Consider the following 20486-nt stretch of genomic DNA (forward strand, 5'->3'; position numbering starts at 1 on the left):
TCAGGTCCCCCAAGTCTTTGGCCTTTATTTATTTATCCCTCCACCTTCACTTCTTCCCACTGCCCATTTAGCATTCTATGCACCAGGCAGCAGCTTCTCACTTCTGCTAGATTTTTAGTGCTATTTCCTCTCCTTGGAACACCTTTCCCTCCCTCTGATAATTTTCTTCCATCATTAATCCATCAAGTCTCAGTTTAAAGACCACCTCTTCTGGGTAGCAGTCTCTGACTTCCTAAAGCTGAAGCAGACACTTCTCTTCCTATAACAAAATTTATTGTACTGTGTTATACTTCCTCGTCTATTTAATTGCTTATCCATCTTTCCTAATAGACTGTGTACATGCTGAGTTTGGGGGCCCTGTTTTATTTACTATTAATTCTCTCATGCTTAATATAGTACCAGAGCTCAGTTGTTAATTAACCAATTGGTCTATCATAAATTAACTAATATCAAGAATCCTAATCCTTTATATCTCTCCCTATCACTTTCTCTTAGCTTGGAAAACTTCTCTGTCCAGCTTTGGGATAATTCTGTGCTCTTAATTTCTGCCTCATTCCTATGGATACCTCCTTCCCTCCTGCGAAGAGCCAGGAATTCTGAGATAAAGTTCTTGGCTTAAAAATCTTCCATACTCTCCAAAAGAATATGGAAGCATTTTCAAACTTTTTGTTATAAAATACCTTGAATAACAGGATACAAATGGAAAATTTCTCTAAACACATTTTTGTCTTAAATAATTATGCAAATTATACATTTTACTCTATAATAGATGGATTTTTAAATATAAACAACTTTTTCCCCCCACAAAATGACTCTCATGGAAAAGTCCCTGGGCCTTATCTCATCAATGACATGGAGTGCCTGCTAGTAATTCAGATTCCCAGGCTGAACTCACCCTCTAAATCACAATCTTAGGAGAGATATTTCAGGATCTGTGATTTCATAAATTCCTAGGAGATTCTTATAATAAATATTAAGTTCAAGAATCTCTTATCTTTTTTATCCTATGGCTTTGGTTATAGATAGGTTGGTTTGTAATAGTGTATCACCCCGGGCTTGGATACTACAGTTTAAAAATTTTAAAACCTACAGGATATTAATAGCTACTTCCCAGGTATCAGAATATATAGTTTGTGGTTAAATCTGAACTAAATATCCCAATTGCTTTGAACAAAGCTAGTTGGACCACAGCTAATTAACTGATATAAACTAGGCCAATCATAAATTTTCTTGGTAATTTAGATTTACTTGCTCTTTGGTCTTTCTGAGGATTTGAATTGTATTATATATAAAACTGGACTTGGCTAGGCTAGGCATGATGTGTTTATCTATGTACCTGGAAGCCAGAAAAGATAAAGGGGGCATAGAATGAAAAAAAGGAGAGAAAGTGAGAGAAGGGGGTGGGTGGGAGGAGAATGAACACAAGGCAGCCCAAGCGCAGAGAGAAACAGTCTCCAGGATTATTGCTGAGAATGTAGTTTGTGCTCTCTCCTTGAGTTACATGAGAAATTATTACTTTATCATTGTAACCTTTTTTGCTTAGAAAGTTGCAATGAGTTTCTGTTGTTTAGCATTAGAAGAGCTTTGATAAGTCTAAATAGTAGGCTTCTTATCTTGACACAGGGCCCTTCACAGTGATACCAATCTCCATAGCTTTATGACCCACCACCATAATCTGTCCTCATTCTGCTTACCCGATATGTTGAACCACCACTAGTCCTGGACCAGGCAGGTGACAAAATTTTATGCCACTGCCACTGTCTTCATACATGAATTCTCTTAGTCTGTGTTATGTTTCCTCTATCCTACTTCCAATCAAATTAAACTCATTCTTTAAGATTCACCACAACTATAATCTCCAGAAACCCTTCCCTGATTTCCCGGAAGAATTGAAGACCCCCATTCACACTGGACAACACATTTGTTAGTGACCTCACAACATTTTCTTGAATTGTCTGTCTTCCCTTTCCCATGGAGTCTGAGTTCTTTACCTTACTGTATCAGAAACTCTTTATACAAAGCATAATCCAAGGTAGGTGCTCAATAATTGCTTCTTGTATGAAAAGTATTGAATGGATGGATGGTAAAATCTGAGGAACAGATTATGCGATCCTAATAGACTGACTCAGTCATCAGAGCAATAGATTGTGCTTACTTTGTTCTAAACTATCTCCAGACCATTTGTCCTGCCTGTCACTGAACTGATAGCAATTGTGAAAGTGATGAATAGCAGACCAATTATGAGCAATAGGAAACATCAGTTATAACTCCAGGGAGAAGATGCAGCCATATCAGTAGCCTCATCCATCTAACTGTGAGTCATCTTCCCAAGGCATCTTGCCCTGTGACCTTGAATTGCCAAGGGCTTCTTAGCTTTGGACAAATCCAAGTTCTTCACAGGATGGCTCCTCCTCCCTGTCTGTCCCCTAAAAGGCGTTGCTCCTGGCTATTCACTCCTGGAAGGGAAAAACTGGATAGAACCCATGAATTTTCCCAAAGGGAAGTCCTTAGCCAAAGATCCCAACTCCACCCAATAGACAAGACCTGTCTTCTAAGGCCTGCTCTCCTTTGACAGATAGTAACTCCTCTCCCTTGTGGTGAGAACATCTGGAGATGAGAGGCGGATGGAAAGGTTTCATGTGGAGGATTTGTCCAAAACTGTGGAGTGTACGTTGCTAAATGCTAGCTTAAGTTAATGGCAAGTTCCTGAGTGAAGAACTAGACAATTTCCCTTCTGTGGTCTTGGTGATCTCATTTTTCCAGTAATGTTCATGTTCCCTTAGGAAGCATCAGAGGGAAGAAGCCTCTCTGGCTGATGGGGCTTCCATGGATGAGGTTTTGAGTGGAGGCAGGGAGAGACTACTGGGAGGATAGGAGAGGGGGTGCTTAGTCTAGATCTGTACTGAACTTGCCTTGGGCTTTGAAAGGGGAACTTGAAAATGTGGCTGGGGAAGTTATGCAAGGGAGGTTCATCAGAATCTTTCCATCATGGAAAATTGAGCTCTGAGAAGTCTAAATCACTTAACCCAGAACAAGATGCTACACATGCTAGAGGACCAGCAGAATACAGAGGTTAAGAGTGCAGCATTGGAACAAGACCCTAGGTGCAAACCCTAGTGTTATCACTATGCCACAAGTTAATTGTAGAGACTTCAGTTCTCTAAATGTTGAAGTACTTCACTTGCTGCATGTTAAATGGGAATATATTAATATCTACCTCAATAAGAACTGCTAGAAGTATCATTTGTAAAGTGCCTAAAATAACGTCAAATATATTCACATATCCACACACATGCATATATTTGATAATTAAATGAGTATCAACTAAGCCATAAATGTGAATATTCTCTAGATGAAAGTAAATTAATAAATATATAACAATAAAAAGTAGTTAGGCATGTTTATTTATGTAAAAAGAGGATCTAAACAAATCTACCCTCGCCTAGAATTATTGTATTCTTTTTAATATTTTCTATTTGGGGAAAAAAACTGTCACAGTAATCAACTCTCTGAGATACTATTTGCCTTTGGGGAAGTGTGACTTTCCTTGTCTCTGTGAACTGATTATCCATTTGTTTCTCAAATTGGTATATACCTGAAGGCAAGACAACTACTATTTATCTTATACCCACTCCATATTGAATACTTTAATCAGAAACAAGAGCAGAAGACAGGAGGACAAAAAGGAAAAGAAAATGAGGGGGAAGGTAATGAGAGAAAAGGAGGAGGAAAGAAATCATAATTAATATTTATCAAGTTTTAAATTACATACGGCATTGCTAAATGCTTTACATACATAATTTGCTTGAATAACAACTCTAGTGTTAAAGGGCATCATGATTCCCCTGGAGAGCCTGAGCAACTAAGTTATATCCCCCATAGTATGTAGTCAGATGAGAACTTAAATCTCCATCCATCTGAGTTTTGTACATCCCCTCATGTAAAATCTAGAAGAACCCTATGAAGCAGGTCCTCTTGTTATTTCTATATTCCAGATAAGAAAAGAGAGCTCTAGGGCTGGGTTGTGGCTCAGTAGTAGAGCGCTCCCCTAGCACATGTGAGACACTGGGTTTGATCCTCAGCACCACATAAAAATAAATAAAATAAATAAAGGTATTGTGCCCAGCTACAACTAAAATAAAGAAAGAAAGAAATAAGTATATGTGTGTGTATATATATATATATATATATTTTTTTTTAAATATATATACATTTTTAAATATATATATACATTTTTAAATATATATATATATTTTAAAAAGAGAGCTCTAATAGACTGTTGCATCCAATAAGTAAGCATGAAATTAGAATTCACACCTAGATTTGGTTGATTCCAAAACCAAGATCTTATCTATGACATCTCACTAAATCCCACCAAATTATCTCTACCTTGAATATAACTAATACCCTCAATAAATAAAAAAGTAAATAAACTAATCTACAGTTGTACCTATGTCTATTTATCTATATACATCTATCTTCTGCTCCATTCAAAATGGGTATCTGCACATTTGAGAAATAAGAACTAGGGAAACATTGTGGAGGAATGAGAAGAGCCCTACTAACATGTACCCCGACTCCCAAGAAGCCACCATGCTTCCATTTAGCGATGCTCCCTCTGATGTTTTAGAGAACTGATAACTATCTCCACCAATAAAAGATTTAGCTGGAGAGCAAGCTAAAGTTGAAGGAACCAAGTTCAAGCTCTTCTGAGAGTAGATATATGCTGCCTTAAAAGGGTTAACAAGAGGGGTTTGAATGGCCTTAACAGAAGTTCTTCATTGAGTTTTTGGTTAAAAACTTCAATTAGATGTTGCAATAGAATCTAGCTTCCACGGGGCTGAAAAGTGACTAAAAGGTGAGAATGAAGTTTTACCAACAAGGGAAGATGAAAAAGATCACAGTGGCAGGAGGGGCTCTAGAATCTAAGAAATGCTGTTTGATGACAGAAGAGGCTTTTCAAAATGTGGGGAAAGGAGCCAATGATGATGGAAGCTTTATTATTTACATGCTGAGACCAAGGCCTTAGAACCAGAAAAACAGAGGTTTATGTACTAGCTGCATAACCCACAGGCTGCAAGACATTCCTTCTCCTGAGTTTTAGTCTCCTTTAGCCAAAAAGAAAGAAAAAAGTTGTGCTTTGAATACTTACTACAAGCACAACAATCAAGATAAAAGCTATTATGACCAAAGACAAATTCAAAAGTCTGAAAGCTTAGGTTCTATTCTTAACTCTATATGCAACTAAAGCAGTCTCTGTGTGTTCTAGTTTCTCTCTCAATACATCATATGTATGAATTAAGAAGGACTTAAATATACTAAAGTTATTTCAAGGGCTATAATCAGGATGATTGAGATAAGACCTAGTCTACTAGTATTGTAACCCAAATTCCTGTTGAAAGTTAAATACCAATGCAATTAACTTTCAGGAAGTGATTATAAGGGCTCTGCCCTCATGAGTGGGATTAATACCTTCCCTAAAGGGTTTGACCTGGAAGGGAATACTCTCTTACTCTTTCATCTTTTCTACCATGTAAGGATATAGTGTTCCCCTCCAGATGTTACAGAAACAGCACTTACAAGACACCAATCCTGCTGGCGCCTTGATCTTGGATTTCCCAGCCTCAAGGACCATAAGAAAATCAATTTGTTTTCTTTATAAATTGTCCAGTCTCAGGCATTTTGGTACAGCAGTGTAAACAGACTAAGACAGAACCTAAATGAAGACTTAGACTCGTGTGATGAAAAATTGTTCAGGGAACCAGGAATGGACAGCAGGTGAGAAGTCCTACTGAGACCTAAAATGACTTCCCATATCTGAAAGCCTGTCATTTAGAACCAGAAAATAAGACTATCTTCTATTGAGCTTCTTTTTATGTCAAAGATTATTACTAAGCATCCTACATGGATTATCTGAGTTAATTTTCAAAACAATTCTATAAGCAGACATTACTAGTGAAAAAACAAAAACTTAAAACAGAGAAGTGTGCAAAAATACCCAAAGGCACACAAATTTTGTGGCCAAGCTGATATTTGAATCCTAATTTCTCTGATTCCAGAACACATGCTTTGCCTAGTAAGTCAATAGCTAAGACTTGCTCATTAAAGTGTTGATGGATGGGACTAGAAAAAGAAAGAGAAGAAAATGTATAGGAAAATATTTTGACTCAACATTACCGTCCTCTTAATTAGGGAAGAAGCTGCTTAGGGTCATGGAGCAAGTCATTCCTATGAATATTCAAACACACGCCCTTATAGAGTAGAAAAGGATCAAACCACAGGTAAGGGTATCACTTCTATGCTTTCCTTCCTTATGGACATGTATGTGATCATAAAATAATTAAATGTAGAGATAGAGGAGAAAGTAGAGTAAGAAGAAGCAAAGAAAGAAGAAAAGTCAATTAAGCGTTTGTCTAAGCGTATACTATGCTCCAGGCATGCAACTGATCATGGTATCACCCAACTCATTTAATACAATAAGCTTAGAAATTAGGATATATTATTACCAACCTTATATTACATCTGAGAGAATTAAGGCTCAGAGTCCCTTGCCAAAAGTCACATTGGAAAACGAATAACCAGGACTTAACAGATTTGACCAGCATCAGACAGAAAGAAACTCTTAACTACTAGAGGAGAAAGCATGTAAGTTCTTCTATGTGATCATTTTGGTCTACAGGCCTATTAATTCTGGCTGTGCTGATTGTCAAGAAATGATAATAATCATAATCAAGTCCGGTAAAACTTTTAGGCCTAGCGTGGTATGTGGTGGCGTCTGCTCATAATCCCAGTGGGTCAGGAGGCTGAGACAGGAGAATCACCAATTCAAAGCAAGGCACTAAGCAACTCAGTGAGACCGTCTCTAAATAAAATACAAAATAGGGCTAGGGATGTGGCTCAGTGGTTGAGTACCCCCGAGTTCAATCCCCATTGCCAAAAACAAACAAACAAACAAACAACAACAACAACAAAACCTTCTAGGCCTAACTACCAAGTTGCAAGAAATACAGAGCCAGAAGATCATGCTAAATCACACAATGGGGATTCAATCGCAATGAAAAGAATCCAGGCTCTTGGGGATTTTAGTGAAGAAACAACTCAAGTTTACCAAAGCAATATCCCAAGAAATAAAAAAGGAGATGGAGGGAGGAATCTATAGATTAAGAGACCTACTTAACAGACAAATATAACCTTTGAGTCTTATTTAGATGCCACTTGGAACAAACAAACTGGTACCAAAGACATAAGACAATCTGGTAAACATGAATGGTGACTGAATGTTTAATACATAGAAATTATTGTTAATTTGAAAAGTTTCTTAGTAGTACAGAAGCCTCTGTACCACTTTTTGTGCCTAACATTTAGAGATATGGACTTCAATATATCTGTTTTTTTTACCTGTACGATTATATAATGTTTGAGATATTTGTTCAAAATTACCACTGCAGAGGGGAAATGGATGAGAGAGCAAGAGATACAGTCTTGCCATGAGATGATCAGTGATGAAGGTAGGTGATAGGAACAGAGAGCTTCATTATGCTGTTCTGTCTTCATCTATGCCATGCTTTTCTTAACAAATTTCTTTTAGAGTGGGTAGCAGATCCTAGGATTTAACAGTGTTCCCTAAAATGGTATATGCTGGAGATAAAGCTAAAACCAAAAAGACATAAATGACCCACGAAGAAATGGCATTCCTTGTAGTCTTCCCCTCCTCTCAGGGTAGGAACTTACGGCAAGGAACCCTTCTGCTCTGAGAATTCGGAAACAGTCAGGCTCTGTTGACCAGAGAAGGCACCACACAGACTATTTGTGAAATGGTACAAACTTATGCTGTTCTCAGTGGCAGATGCCTGATAAATGTTGAGAAAAATCTGGAATGAGTTATTTTTTTCTTCTTCTTAGATTTGAGAGAAATACAGAAGAGAGTTGGATTGTTTGTGCATTCTCTGTGCCCTTCGCATCACTGCTGACTGAAGTTGCCTAATGACCCAAGAAGAGGTCTCTGTGAACAGGGCTAAGCTCCAACACTGGTGGGGCCTGCAGCTCACTCTGTTCCTGGAAGCCCAGCACTGCCCTGGCGGGGACAGTCACCACATGACACCCTCAGATAAATGATGGTGGTGGAATGAAAGACGGCGAGAAAAGGAAATCCAGACTTGGCTCTGACATTAGCTAGCCCTGTGTGGCTTCAAGGGATGGCTGCTTACACTCTCTGAGACTAAATTTCCTTATCATTAAAATGAAGGTAAATATTGTTAACTTCTTAGCACAGTTGAGAGGATTAACGAAGAGGGTGTATGTGTGAAAGCACCATGTTAGCATGCCAATGCAGGTTGGTGCCCTTTGCACTCTCTACATTTATTCTTATTTAAATATATTCATGGAATTTCTAGCATGTATCAGGTAATATGTTATAAGCTATTGGTACAATGCAGAGCAAAATTTGGTCCAGTCTCTGATCTCATGAGGTTTACCCCCTAATATACTGGAAAATATTTTGACTCAATGTAAGGAAAAGTATTCTCTCAAAGAGGGAAACAGGATGCTCAGGAGTCACCAAGCCAGCCACTGGAACACTGGAAATGTCCACACACAAACTCTACAATCTCTTGCAAGGTGTGGAAGGAAGGACTCAAAAAACAGACTAGCATTGAACCAAATGGCTGCATAATCTCTTCTGTCCCTGAGGCCACTAACTAACTTTCTCATAAGCACTGTAAAATAATCACAAAGCAAGATAATAAAAGGTAGAGGAAGTGGCGCAGACATCAATCAAATAATTACAAAAAATAAAAAACATATGTAGAAATTAGGATAACTGCTATAGAATCAAATTGAAGAGACTTGAAAAAATAAGTGAACAAATAAACATACAGGAGGATTTATCAACTCGAGAAGGCTTGGCAATCTGATGAGTGTTGCTAAGGGGAAAGAAGGAGGGAAAGGAGTGAAATGAATACCAAGGACGGGGAACAACCTGTGCAAAGACTCTTTGGTGGGATAAAACATAGCATTCCCAGAAACTGGGAAAAGATCACTGTGTCTAAAGCAGAGAAACAAAGGAGGGAGGTCAAGGTAAGTTTTAAGAAATTAGAAGGGTTCTGCACAAGGTCTGAGAACATAGCTCACCAGTAGTAAGCTTGCCTCACATATACGAGGCCCTGGATTTGGTCACTAGCACAGCAGAAAACAAATAGAATTTTTTAAAAGGGTTCAATCCAAGCAGCCCCTTGTAAACCATGGTAAGAACCTTGGTCTTGATCCTAGGAGATCATTTGAAAGCCACGAACCGTTTTTAATTAGGAAAACGTTGTTGAGTATATTTTAGTTCTTAAAATATCACTCTGGTTGCAAGAAAGAGAATAGATTAGAAGGAACATGGGTCAATATTAGCTAGTTAGGAGGTATGCCTATAATAGCACAGGAAAGACTTGGATCAGACAGAGTCAAAGCAAACATATTTGAGAAATTCTTAAGACAAACCTACAGGATTTGTTAACGAATTGTATGTTGGAGGAATGCATGCAGGCAGAGAGAAAAGACATGCATCAAGGATGAACCCCTGGTTTCAGGATTATAAAAACCGAGGTAGAAAACACTATCAAAAGAAAGGCCAGGCCATTCATGGCAAATGCAGTAGATTGGTCTATAAGGAATACAAATGATGAAAAGCCATTGCATTTCCACTGAGAATTAATGGGGATAAATCAATGCAGACAGCAGATATAGTCTACTTTTTCAAGAAGTTTGGCTCTTAAGAAAAAAAGAACCACAAGTTGGGAAAGGTAATGGAATGAAGTGATAGTGCTTTTAGTACACTTTAGACCTCCATAAACTACACGTTATTTTAAAAGCTGTAGAGAAATTGTCAGCCACAGTAATATATGCCTCTAATCCCAGTGATTTGGGAGGCTGAGGCAGGAGGATCACAAGTTCAAAGCCAGCCTCAGCAACTTAGCGAGGCCCTGAACAACCTGGCAAGACCCTGTCACCAAACCCAGTAAACAACAACAGCAGGAGCTGAAGGGAAATAGCTAGTAGAAGAGAAAATGCCAAAGAGAAGCAAAATATAGGTATTCAGATAAAACCTTTGCTCTGCCAGTTCTGTTTCCAGAACCTTGGGGCAAGTGATTTAACTTCTCCATGCCTCAGTGTTCACATCTAGAAAAGAAAGGTAATAATGATCCTCATCATACGAAGTGGAGGAGAGATTCAGTAAGCTAAGCCCATGCAGTGCTATAGCTGAGCTCATGGTACCATTGCAGAAGTACAAGAGAAAGACATTCTGCCTTTCTCTTTCTTCTATGTTTAACATCTGAATTCAGTGTCCCATAAAAAATGCTCTACTCTTTGACATTGAAAAAATGTTTGCATTTGCTAAGACTGTATGTCTTGTATATCTTGATGAATCTGCTAGTTTTCTAGTCCCATGAAAGAGCCGTTTCCCAGTTTCACAAGTAGACAAGCCAAGTATTAAGTTCCTCTTTTGTAATTGACCATGAGTGTGTTGAGTAATATGCGGATTATTTCCCCCTACTTTTCTTTGATCTTCCCTGTTGCCAAGGATTGCCTGACAGTCTGATTCCTAGCCAGTGCACCTCCTTTTCAGAATGCACCAAGATGGAGAGGAAGGGTTCCACAATAGTAGAGAAGACTTAAGTTAGATTATAAGAAGTACTTGATTTTCTTAATCCCTCTATGTAAGAATTCCCTGAAGAAATTTCAAAATGAGAAAGAATTGTGAACCATGGTTTTGGTTGGTGGTTCTCAAGCTCAGTGTGCATCAGAATTACCCAAGGAGGTAAGAAAAGTGCAGATTACCAACTCTAACCCCCGAGAAACAGAAGAAGGAAAGCCAGGAAGATGCAGTTAACAGACACTATCCTTATCTCACCCCAAGTGATGATTCTCTTTGAGATACTCTGAGATCCAGATATGTACTAAACACTCTATTTTCAGTATTATGGATTGAACCTAGGGACTCAAATTTGCTAGGCAAATACTCTACCACAAGTAGAGATGCTGCATCTGCATCCCTTTTGTTTATTTTGAGTCAGAGTCTTGTTAAGTTTCCCAGGCTGACCTCAAACATGTCATCGTCCTGCCTCAGCCTCCCAAATGGCTGGGAATCCAGGATTATGCCACCACACAAATGTGATTGAGCTATCTTATTTGGCTCTACTTATTTTTTATTCTATTTATTTATTTATTTGTTTATTTATTTATTTATTTATTTATTTATTTATTTTATTTGGTACCTGGAATTGAACCCAGGGGCATTTAACCACTAAGCCACATCCCCAGCCCTTTTTAATTTTTTTTTTTGGACAGGATCTTACTAAATTGCTGAAGTTGGCTTTGAACTTGCAATCCTTCTGCCTCAGCCTCCTGAGCTGCTGGGATTACTGGCATACACCACTATACCGGGCCTTATCTCTTTTTTCTCACCTTTTCATATTATTTACCAAAGTGATTTCTATTTTCTGTCTCTCACATATACTCCAGTAGAGACTAAATTTCCAGATGGTAGAGATGTATGCCTTCTTTGCTCCCTGAGGTATCCCAAATGCCCAACACAGTGTCTGGCCCTAAGAAACCCTTAATTAATATTTGTTAAAATTACTTGAACTGATTTTCCACTATCCCCAACTATCTCATATATGGACTTCTGCAGGAAACCCCCCTCCCAACTGAACTGGGCCTCTTATTTTAGTAATTTAACATGCAAGTCAAGAACATTCAGAAAATTTACTGATGCCATGAATCTGTCTCTCAGAAGGAAAAAATTTATAAATAAATGCATAATTCTGCATAAATGTTTTGAGATTGGGGCGTCCAAATACCCCTTAAAGTCAAGGATATACAGACTTCAAATGAATAACTCTTGCCCTAAAACCATATTTAATCCCTGTCATGATTAGCCTAAACCTTACCTCTCTCACTTACATCTCTCTTAAATCTTACATCTTACATCTTACATCTCTCCCTTGACCCAAAATCTTGAAGGACTCTTTATACAGTACACATCTCTCAATGCACCAAAACAAGTGCATTGGTATGCAACTGTAGTCCGGATTACTCAGGGGGTTGAGGTGGGGGGATCACTTGAGGCTAGGAGTTCAAATCCAGACTAGGTAACATGGGGAGACCCTGTCTCCTTGCTACCCTCAAAAAAATATTGCCCACAACTTAAACATCTACCTATCATATTTCAAGTTTTCCTCTCCAAATATTTTAGATCTGTTGCAAAAGTAACTAAACTCTAATTTTCTGACTCAGACATCTTGGGTTTGAATTCAGCTATCCCACATCTCACTAGCTGTGTGATTTTAGATATCATTTTCCTCTCTGTAAGTCTCAAGTTTGTGTTTTGTCTTTAATTTGGGATATTAACACAATAGTACATACTTCAATGTAATGCAGGCTGACAAAAAATGAGGGAATACATAGTATTACATACAAAGCAACTTTTAAAATTCCAGGAACTTAGTAATTGGTAAGTTTTGTTTTTCTCTCTGCTTGACAGATAATCTTTCCATTCTCCTTCTTTTCTTTTATACCTTAGACTAAAGGAAGGTTTGGCAAACTTTTTGTGTAAAGGGAAGAGAAATTTATAGCTTTCTTTGCCATCCTATTTTCTATGGCTAGAACTCAACACTATTGTTGTAGCAGGAAAGCAGCCATGGATATTTCGTAAATGAATGTATATGGTGGTGTCTCATAATCATTAAAGAGGCAGTAGGTTGGATTTGGCCTATGGGTTCCAACTAGGTGAGGTTTGATTGCTCACAGATGTTAGTTCAAGAGTCTCTGGGCCTCACTCACCTGTTAAATTGGGGTAATAATAGTACTTCCCTCATAAAGTACTGAATGGTTAAATAAGATAAAACATGTAAAGCCCTAGCACAGTTTAAATTATTTTTACTACTTTGTTAAATATTTTGTTAACATACTTAGTTTAAATACTTTACAGGTATTATTCACTTTATCAATAGTCTTTCCTCAGCTCTTCTACTATCCAATACCCACCTTCACTTCCCCAAGATATTTTCCAGATTCTCCCTTTCAGAGTTTTTTTTCTATCTGTCTTCTAACACTGCTGGAATGCTTCCTATAGTATCTAAAAATAAATCATTTATTAATGCAGCATATGTAAATAATTATAGCTGCTTATGTGGCTTCGGCCTCATTCAGTAGACTGTGAGCTCCTTGAAGGCACAGTCTGTACCTTACTGTCCTCTGCATCACATTTCCTAGCACAGTATCTGGCACCCACTAAGCACCTAAGGCAAGGGGATGGTAATGACAGGGCTATAACAATAGTGGTGGAAGCACAGTGATGATGGTCCTGGCCGTCACAGCCGTGGTCACAATTGAGATAACGGTTGTAGTGATAGTAGTGGTGGTACACTGATGGTAGTGGTAATGGTGGTTGTCATGGATGTGGTGTTGGTATTGGTGGTAATAATTGGGGTGAGGGGGCTTGCTTGTTAATTTCTTTTCAAAGAGTATCATTTGGAATTCTCTTCTCACTTTGGGCCAAGTAATGGAAAATGAAGCAAATAAATCTTTCTGGCAGAAAGAAAGGATCTGGAGGAAGATTGGGCAACCACAACAAGACCAAAATTATACATGATTCTTCCTAGGGCATCATAAGAAGAAAAATGCTCACAGGACTAAAAGTCAAGAAATTTAAAGATTAGGGTTAGGGATGTAGTTCAGTGGTATAATACTTGCCTAGCATGTGTGAAGCCCTGCGTTCAATACCAAGTACTAGGGGGAAAAAAAATCCAAGGGCTAGAAAAGAATTATCCAATTTATAAGAGTATTTTGTTCTTCAAAATGTTAGCAAATGGTCTCTTAATTTTTCTACATGAGACCATGGGGAACATTACCATTATCTATCTGAAAGATGAGGAAACTGAGTCTCAGAGGGACAAATCATATTTCTGAGGTCTTGCCTGTTTCAAATAACAGATTTGGCTATGTGACCTGGAGAGAATCATTCCTCATCTCTGGGCCTTAGTTTTACATATCATAAAATAAAGAGGTTGACCTGCAAAATAAATAGGACAGGATTTTAATCTTTCTCTCAGCTAATAAGTGATTTATCATTGGAATGAAGTGAAAGACATGTATTCCTTTCTCCTGATAATACTAAATTTAAGGTTGAAACTCTTTATTGTCAATAAATACTGGCAAGTATGTGAGGGAACAAGTACATTCATACATTGTTGATGGGACTACAAATTAGTACAATCACTCGGGAAAGCAGTATGGCAATTTCTCAAAAGACTTGGAATAGAACTACCATATAACCTAGCTATCCCACTCTTCAGTATTTATATAAAAGAACTAAAATTAGCCTACTATAGCAATATAGTCACCTCAATGTTTAGAGCAGCACAATTCACAATAGCTGAATGATGGAATCAGCCCAGATGTCCATCAACAGATGAAGAGCTTAAGAAAATATGGTATATATACACAGTGGAGTTTTACTCAGCCATAAAGATGAATGAAAAGTGTGTCATTTGTCTGTAAATGGATAGAAATGAAGAATATCATGCTAAGTGAAATAAGCCAGACTCAGAAAATCAAGGGTCAAATGTATTCTCTCATATATGGAAAGTAGAGTACAATAAGGAAAAGAAGGGCAGAAGAAATGGATACCATTAAGATAAAGAAAAGATCAGTGGAGCAGAAGAAGGCGATTGAGAGGAAGGAAGGAGGGATGGGAAAGGGAAGGAAAGGTGGACTGAATTAAACAAAATCACATTATGTGTATATATAAATATACTACAGGGAATTTCACCTTTATGTGTTTGTGGAAGCACCAATCAAGTATGGATAAATGGATGAGCAAGGGGAGGATCAATGGAGTGGGTGGCAGAGGGGGATGTGAAAAGAGGAGGTAGGAATGGGGACTGAAATGGATTGGGTCAGATTCCAAGCATGCATGATTTTGTTGGGATAAACCAAGCTACATATATAACTATAATGCTCTAATAAAAAAGTAAAATAAGAAGGAGGCATTATCTCTGGATGAGATAAATTGTAGGTGATGGGGTGCCTCTTTTAATCTCAAAATAACTCTTTCATATTCCATTTATAAGTTAGATCTGATCTTCTCACAGTGCCAAAGGGACCACCTTAGATGAAGTTAGCCTTATTTCTCATCATATAGATAAAGAAATAAAGACCAGATCTAGAAAGTGAAAGTATATTCAAGACCATATAACAATCAAGGGCAGAGCTGAGTTCAGATCCCTGGTGTTCTAATTCTCTAGTTCATACAGAAAACTGCTAAACCTGAAATGGAAAGGGATAGATACTATAAAGCTCACTTTGCAGAGAAGTAAAAGAAAGGACACATCCACAGTAAAAGGCAGAGAGCTATCTGGCTCTTCACTGGAACTCTCCTTTGTCTTCCCTGTATGGAGACTACTTCACCCACAGGCTAAATTAACAACCATACAAAGTCATGTACATTTAAGCACTAGTTTTGCTGAGCCAAGTCCTGTGGCTTTGGGCTGTATAAGGGCATTTAACAGGTGGAAGGAGGAGATTTATACATTAATCAAATTCTCCATCATAAAGACTTTTTTTTCCCCTGCTTTGCTTGTTCAAAACCACAGCACAAAAGGTAATTAAGGGCTCCTTTCCAGCTGAGGCAGAAGGCATTATCCTTTCCAATGTGTTCACTGGAATGTACCCAAGGAGACCCCAGCCACCCAAGAAGTTAGTGTCCAATTGTTCCCAAGGCCATTCAGAGCACACCCTGGCTGTCATCCAGAATCAGGCTAGAAGCATCTCACAAACTTCAGGCAAGTCATATCCCTCTCTGTTGTTCCTTGACCATGCTACAAAATGGGCCTCAAGAGTTTACCTAGTACCTTGCACAGCTCAAGGAGTCAGGGCTCTCATATAAAACTTCCATTCTGCATTGGAAGATCTATGGGAGAAGGACAACCTTTTACTTGGGTGTAACCCCAACTGTGGCATGTTTAACCATAGTGTGAGTTCCAGAAATGTTTATTAAGTAGGAAATGCTCCTAAGATTGCTCTACTTATAATCTTCCTTTTGGGGCCAACCAATGGTTTATTCCACACAAAATGCAGATCCTACTTTAAAATACTATGTTCCTAGTACTTTAAGCATCAATGAAGTAATCAAGTACTACCAAGAAGAGGAGGTACCAGGGGAAGCAAAGAAAAAGGAAAGTACAAATTTAGGTAAAATTTATTTTTATCTAATCTTAGATAATATTTGTCTGTTACATGCTGGGCACCGTGCACTCATTATCTCATTTGATTCCTGAGAAGTAGGAATTATGAGATTATGTTTTATATACATAGAAATTGAGGTTTGCAGATATCATTCAGCAGTACACAGTGAATAGGGGATTGAGGCAGGATTTCAATCCAAGCCAGTGTAGCACAGAGCGTACAAGATTTGCTTTAAATCTTGTACTTTCTACAAAGTTTCTTGTAGAAAACTTAGGGAAAATCTTTTTCTATCTGGTTCTTCAGAGAGCAAAAGAAAGGTCCCGAAAGGGAAAGGGACTTGCACAAGACCATGTTATTACTCAGTATCAGAGCCCAGGCCCATCAACTCCTGGTCAAATCCCTTTCCTCAGCATGCAGAGATGGCAAAGAAGTCTCCCTTTCTACATGGGATGTTCTCATGCTCTTCCTTCTTCCCCCAAACCAGCCTTCCACATTCATTTTATGCATTTGACTACAAGGACCCAGTTTAACTGCCACTTCCTCAGGGAAGCCTTCCCAGTCCACAAGGCCTTCTGTCACACTTTCAACCCATTGGCCTAAACATCTCCTTGTCATTTTGCACAATATGATTTTGCACTATATGACTTACTTGTGTGATTATCTCATGACTATCTGTCTGCTCCACCAATCTGGCAACTCCATGAAGTTGAAGACCATGTAGGGGTTGTGGATGTAGCTCAGTGGTAGAATATTTGCATAGCATCCACAATCCCCTGGGTTTGATCCCCAGCACTACAAACACAATAAAAATGAAGACCATGTCTATCTGTCATACTGTTCATTTTTCATAGCGTAACACAGTAGTTGGCATAGAGTGGATATCCAAAAATACTGAATTAATGAATGAATGACTAAAGCTTCCAGCTCTCCAGGTCTCCTGCAAGGAGAACAGTGACATCTAGTGACCGTTTTCACACTCTTGAGATTCTACAAATACTGCACTGGATTTCCAAAATAATGAACACCTATCTCAACAATGCCAAGCGAAGCTGGCATGAACTCCAGACATAGGGAATTCTGATTCCTGAGCAAAAAGGAAAAGGACCACTACTTTTCCTGCTGCCACACATGCGCCAAGGGCACATTCCAAAAGTCTCATGATTTTGTTTGTATTGTACTCCATTACAGATAAGGAAAATTTGACCAAAAAGGCAGTCATGGGGACAAAGTCACAGAGCAGTGAATGGGAATATTCAAAGTATCATTCACAAGGTCCTTGATCCATAGCCACCAATGTGCTGTTTTTCTCATCCTCACTGATACACTAACCAGAACACCTTGTTATTTGCTGAAAGCTGTGGCTCCCTCTTCCCGATATCCCTGTGTCCACTCTTACATTCCCACAACCTGTTGTCACCCTGCAGCCAGAGGCTGGAGATATAAGGTTGTTTTTGATAGCGTGGGGACCTTTGAAGCACAGACCCAAACTATTCATGATACTTGGTTCAGACTCAAGCATCTTGTTGTGTCATGCTTAGTTGGTCATAATTTATTCACTTGGTTAGCTAATAAGTGAGTTAGTTTTAACATTCAACTCTTTAATAGACTCCTACAAATCGACCACCATAAAAGCCAGCTAGGAACTTGACTACCTACATGTGACTTTTGCCCTCTTGTGCCATTGTACTGTCTCCCTTGACTCAAAGTTATCATTTCCTATGTTCACAGTTCCTTGCTTCCCTTTTAAAAATGGTTATATTGTATGTGCATTTATTCCTGAAAGGTAGTGTATTTGGTATATGTGTGCGTTAACTTTTAAAAGCAGATCCTGCTATATAAAATCTATCTTTGGAACTTATTTATATAGCAGATTCTGCTATATAAAATCTATCTTTGGGACTTATTTTATTCACATAACATTATGATTATTCATTTCACATTGACAATTGTTACTGTCATTCATTAATTTTGGCTGCTACAGTGTATCCAATCTAAATAACCCACACTATATTTAACTGCTCCAATGGTGATTCTAATAGAGGCTCCTTCTGCCACAAAACTCTAATCCCATCAACTTCCTTCTAATAATGGGTCTTCATCATCTCATTGCTCTAAGAACAGGGACCAGACTCCATGATCTGCTTTATAATATCCTAAATAATCAGATCTCTTCTAATTGCCCTGGCCTCATTCCTGATTCTTCCTACATCTCTTGGTCTTAATTATGGGGAAATAATTTGGGTCTCTGCACAGACCTTGTTCTTCCTTAGGTCATCTACCTGACACTTTCCCCACATCCTTGTAACCATCCTATTTCTGTCTTCTCTGAAGCTCTATCTGACCTCCCGCCACCTTCAAGCTCTTGGCCCTATGGGATGCTATGGAAGGGGCACATAATTCATGGAGTTCTATTGGACACAATCAATCATCTGCCACACTGACTTTTTTTTTTTTTGTTTTTTTTGAGGCCCCGTTCTTTCTGGAAGCTGCTGTAGAAGGAAGAATGAGAACCAAGTAAGAGATGCTCTTATCCATGTTCCTTTTCCTTACTGATGTAGAACCATCACTATTCCTGATTTTATTAATTGGAGTTCTGGAATGTTGCATTTATAGAAAATGTCCCATGAATATAAGTTTACAAACCAGTGAGCCAAATAATTCATGTGATTCCTTAAAGTCCTAATAAACCCTATAAAAAAGTGAGAGACACGAGGAAAAGAAGAGATACCATTTCATAGTTAGGCATGGAAGCTCTGAAGCAAACTAACTTTGAGTAAATCACGTAACATCTTTAAGGTTTCCTCAACTGTTATTACATAGACGTCACATTAGGATTAGCCATACAGAACTTCCATTTTATAATTAAAAAGATGGCCACATGTCAGCAAATTTTATGCAAATATGCCCAATATTTTTAAGTAAATCATAGAACTGGGATGCAAATTAGATGAGATAACCCAAATATAGAATCGAAGCAGACACTGTTAGGTTTTCACCAAACCCACGTCTACTTCTAGGCACACAGAATATATTTCTCTGTCTTCTTGCAGACTGGTGTGGACAATGTCTGAGCTGTGATCCGTGGAACTGGAGTTGAAATGACATTTGCTACTTTCAGGCTTGGAGCATTTAAACTTTTCATGAGAAGTGCTCCATATCCTTTCTCCTTTTACAGTGACCATGGAAACAATGGTTTGATAGAGCACAAGATGGAAAGGATTGGGTCCCTGAACCGAGTAAAGACACCCATCAATCAAAAATACCTATTAAGGACTCTGCACAAATAAAAAACCTCTGTTGTACTGAAACACTAAGATTTAGAATATAAGGAATCAATAAATGCTGGTAATCACCATGATGCTGTTGTTGATGATGATGTTGATGACAATCCCCATGGACAAAGAGTCCACAGGTAGGAGGGTTTCTCAGGTTTGACTTGGTGGCTGGGCCAGGGGAGCTCACCTCCTTTGTGCCATTGTCTTGAATGAGGGTGTAAAGTGGGACCACGTGGTTGATTTCCAGCAGCACTGGTGTGGGGCTCAGCTGCTCCTTGCCCGGCCTCCGGCAAAGGTGGCAGGTAGAAGGACAGCGGCCTTTCTCCTCACAGCGAATCTCCACACCTGAGATGAGCTGGTCATCAGACAGCATCTGTGCCGTCAGCAGACCTGAAAGGTAGGTGATGAAGGGCATGGACTTGAGCTCCTTCTTGCTGCCCAGTTCTGTGGTCTCTGGAGAGGCACAAAATAGGAAGAGGTAGAGGTGAATTTAGTATTGTTTAAAAGGCCAGATTCTTGAACCCACAAAGAACATGTCCTAAGGAGCTGGTATTCATTGGAAATGAAAAACAAGATGATAAAGTGATTTTTGCATGATGTCTTGAAAAGATCACTGGCCTGAGCATTCAGAGACCAGAATGGTGTCTTTCTCCTGCCACGTACATACCAGGTATCCTTTTACTCTCTCTAGCCCTCAATTTTTCCATGTTTAAAGTTGGTAGGTTGGGGTTGTTTTTCCAAGCAATTTGAAAGATACAAATACTCAAAGATATTTTCCCCAACCAGAAATTTTTTTCTGTCTACTGTCAACCTTCACAAACTATACTCTTCCTTTACAATTTTTCTCCAGTTCCATATTTTCCTTGAAACTCAATATAATGAAAGAAACATAAGCTTTGGGTCAAGTCAATTTCAGTTTAAATCCCAGTTCTGCCTGATAACGCCTCCTCAACCTTGAAAAAGTGTCTTGAGTATTCAGGA

At 38.6% G+C, this 20486-nt stretch overlaps 1 protein-coding gene across 5 annotated transcripts in view; it reads right to left on the reverse strand.

The window, feature by feature from the left end:
• Positions 1-20486, reverse strand: part of Astn2 (astrotactin 2) — an 848095-nt gene that overhangs the window by 156854 nt on the left and 670755 nt on the right. For all 5 annotated transcript variants that reach the window (XM_046451532.2, XM_046451529.2, XM_046451531.2 and 2 more), the window contains one exon: positions 19693-19958. In XM_046451532.2, the coding sequence (XP_046307488.1) occupies positions 19693-19958 (266 nt within the window). The remainder of the gene's footprint in view (positions 1-19692; positions 19959-20486) is intronic.

Source organism: Marmota monax, unplaced genomic scaffold (genome assembly GCF_021218885.2).
Source record: "Marmota monax isolate L192 unplaced genomic scaffold, Marmota_monax_Labrador192_F-V1.1 WCK01_AAM20220418_F8-fsc00020, whole genome shotgun sequence".
In the NCBI taxonomy this organism is placed as follows: Eukaryota; Metazoa; Chordata; class Mammalia; order Rodentia; family Sciuridae; genus Marmota; species Marmota monax.